The following is a 3,687-nucleotide window of genomic DNA, read 5'->3' as shown; positions in this document are numbered from 1 at the left end:
TATATATAAAGTGTGTATTTGACTCATACACCCATATATGTATGAAAGAATAACTGACCCAAAATATCGTTTTATTTGAAGTCTGAAATGAATTTTAAACTGGACAGTTTCATACTCAAATGACAATGCAATCACTAAGGTAGAAATACTGAAGATCAAGGGTTCTCTTCCGTGTTCAATAGTTCAAAATGGGAAAAACTATGCTGATAACTAACTTAACTAAATCATAGTTTTAGAAAGGGTAAGGAAATTCAGAAAACAATCGAAGGCTTTTAAACTGGTTTGCTGGTTCAAATGTCGCAATAGAGACACTGAATTATTTTTCAAACATTTCCCTTCAATTAAAATTTAAAAATGTAGTCGTTTTTAAACTATAAACATATTGCCACGAGGTAATAATTCATACATGATATATGTTAAATTACAAATTCCTTTTATTTGTAATATTTTATATTTTACATATTTGAAGTTTTAAACAGTAGGAAAATAAAAAAAAAAAATGTACACAAAAAAAAAGTGGATTACTAAAATGTAATTAAAAAGTCAATATATTAAATAAACAAAAATTATGAATACATTTAATTAATAAACTAAGACACTTGGTTAAAAAAAAAAATATATATATATATACAATAAGCAAATTTTGTAGGATGCAGGAAAAATGTTAACGTATTAATTATCAGCATGTGTTTGTTGTGAATGTATCTTTTTAGTGTTGACTTGTCGAAGTCTCGTATTTTTTCTTGTCGGGTATTGGAGTAAGAAGAAAAGCTTTTGTATTAATAAATATGTGCACTCTTTAGTCGTAGGGAGCTTCAGGAATATACTAGAAATTCTGGCATACAGAGGATATTTATTTACTATTCTCATCTATATTATTATGGGAATTATGAGGATAGTAAACAAATATCCTAGTTATATATTAGGTAATATAATTAGTTATATAATTATATACTATTACCAATAATAGTTATATATTTTTATGTGAAATGATTGTCCTGAAATCTCCAAGTTTATGTATTTTCTTATTATTATTACATGACTATTGTTATTCCTAATACATTTTGAATTCTCTGAAATATTTCTTGAATTATCATGAAAAAAATTAAACCTAGATAACCTTGAGTCTTGGGACCCAGGACAAGTTGTCCCATTTGTTTTACAATACTCCTCTATTACTTAGTCGTCCAACTTTCGCAGTATTATGTATAGCTCTTTGTGTTTTTAAGTAAATGATTTTACGATAGACAAATTAAACATTTTTTTTTTTTATCGAAAAGTGGGGTACTTTACTCTCATAGCTATAAACATTTTGAAACTAAGATACGAAATCAATAAAACAAAATTCTTTTTTTATAGGCGATGGTGGTGGTGGCAGCGTCCCCACTCAACCTGATGGTTCCCTTGGCCGGCTACGTCCTCAAAGAGATGGATTGCTACGACGGCCGCAAGCTACTCGGAGTCACGTCAGTAGACACCTTAAGGGCCAATGCTATTTATTCCGAATACATCGCCCGGCCGAACTCCATCCTTCCCGTCGTCGGTGGGGCCTCTCCACAGACTAGAGTACCCATATTCTCCCAAGCAAAGCCTAGCCTAGATTTGTCCGAGGTATTTATTACTCATATTGTAATGTAAATTTGTTCATATATAAGCAGAGAGGTGAACACTAGGTATAGAACGATAATCACAGTGTCATCAATCATTTAAAGCAGTGAAATTTCTATATAACGGCCACCCACTTGTCTGATTTTGTCTGTTATATAGAGGTTTCCGTTAAGAAGGATTAAACGATTCACGGCTTACATATTGCTATGTATAATGTCGTCGACTGGGATGCAAAAATATATTTATATTAATTAATTCAGATTGAGTCCTGCAAAACTATTATTATTATTGAATTATTTTTCAATGGCTTTTTGTTTTTACCAGTTTCATCAGGGATATAAACAACTAAAATAATGTAACAAAGAGTATAAGATAGGATAAAGTATATATCAATAGGAGTTAGTTGTACAAAACGAAAATAAATTTCCATTCAGAGCCAAAGTTATAGGCCTACTGATGTACGAGTTAACATGCATAAAACAAACAAGTTAACATACAAGTAATTGTACAAAACGAATCAGAATCCAACTCGATTCTCTTAACTTGTTGTTGGAATTGATATTTTTGACTGCTTTTACTTTAAACAATAAAAATAATTCTTATTTTTCTATTAAATTTAAATTTACAATAATCAACTTGAAAAATAGTTTTAATATTAAATCTAATTAATTGTAAAATAAAAAAAATGAAGATAAAAGAGCGGCTTTGACACAAGGATTGTTTCAGAAAAGTCTGTAATTACTGTTTTTATACCACAACAATAGAAGCCCATCCCTCTGTCTGAAAACCTTCAGTTTCACTTTTTTCAGATAAATTTTTCATAGTTTAAACTTGAACGATGGTTGTTATATACATATACAATTGATATATTGCAAACAATTATTATTGAATGTATTTCCAAGGAACATTATAGCATGTTCTCTGGCAACATATACAAATATAAAAAATAAATCAATTGATAGAAGGATATGCAACATTGCATATGGACATCCGAACAAATTTGTACAATATGGCCTCAACTCATAACCTTGATAATACCCGAAGAAGAATAAAATATTCGCTAGGAATGAAACTCGTTAATACATATGTAGTTAAATTTCAAGACTAAGGTGTTAGGTACCTAATTTTTAAAATACAACACTATAATATACTGTACAGCACATTAGCTAAAATATTTTCCAAATAGTGAAGTATTATAAATAAATAATGTATTGTTTAAAAATTAGATTCAGCCAATAATTATTGTTCAGGCCACTTTTACTCCATTACCCCAATTCTATATAAATTCCAAACTCACCTTATTTCAACAGTGTAACCTTTGAATGAGCTGTTGCTAGCAGAGGTAATTCCTAACTACTGCAGTATAACCTCTTTGGATTAGAGATAACAGTGTGATGATCTTACCTAGTTTATTGTTTTGTTTTTCTTACCTAGTGGATCAGCTGTTATTTTACATCCTTTCACCTTAACAGTTTTGTGTCTATCAGAAAACATAGTGTCTATTTCACCTAATATATCAAGCAGTGTTATGAAACATTTATTGACTATTCATAAATACAACAGTGCTTATCTTACCTTGTTATAGTAAAACAGTAAATCCTTTATTTCAATTTACCATTTATCTGTTTTCACCCTCTACCAAACACAATAGTTAATACCCTAATTAACTATCCGAAGAAACCAGCTTATTCTGGGAATAGTGTAATGGTGTCCATAGGACAATGAGGCTGTAGCCCCAACAGTTGTAACAGATAAAAACGTTATAAATTGGAAACATAATGTTATTTGACTCTTCTCTCTTCGGCCTCCCTTCTTCTGTGTTCTGTACACGCTTCCTTCCTGACCAGTTACTCTTACCTTTTCCGAATCTTATTTCTCATTAGCTCATATCTTATTTCCCATTGGGTATTATTAGCCACGCCCAGGAACAATATGTTACAAGGGGCTACAAGTGTTGTGTATGTACTACCTGTATAATGGTTTTTGTCCCTTTAGCCTCTTCTACCCATTAAGGGGCCTCTACATGTTGGCCAAGCCATGGCGAACTCAGACATACGCGAGCATGTGGATGGGTGGCTT

At 31.1% G+C, this 3,687-nt stretch overlaps 1 protein-coding gene across 1 annotated transcript in view; it reads left to right on the top strand.

Annotated features, from left to right (window-relative positions):
• Positions 1 to 3,687, top strand: part of LOC106677990 (uncharacterized) — a 20,963-nt gene that overhangs the window by 7,996 nt on the left and 9,280 nt on the right. The window contains exon 4 of the mRNA XM_014416245.2: positions 1,360 to 1,611. Within this exon, the coding sequence (XP_014271731.1) occupies positions 1,360 to 1,611 (252 nt within the window). The remainder of the gene's footprint in view (positions 1 to 1,359; positions 1,612 to 3,687) is intronic.

Source organism: Halyomorpha halys, unplaced genomic scaffold (genome assembly GCF_000696795.3).
Source record: "Halyomorpha halys isolate HHAL.00 unplaced genomic scaffold, Hhal_1.1 Scaffold116.1, whole genome shotgun sequence".
Classification (NCBI taxonomy): Eukaryota; Metazoa; Arthropoda; class Insecta; order Hemiptera; family Pentatomidae; genus Halyomorpha; species Halyomorpha halys.
Note: the sequence above shows the minus strand (reverse complement) of the source record. Positions and strands in the feature narration are given on the sequence as shown.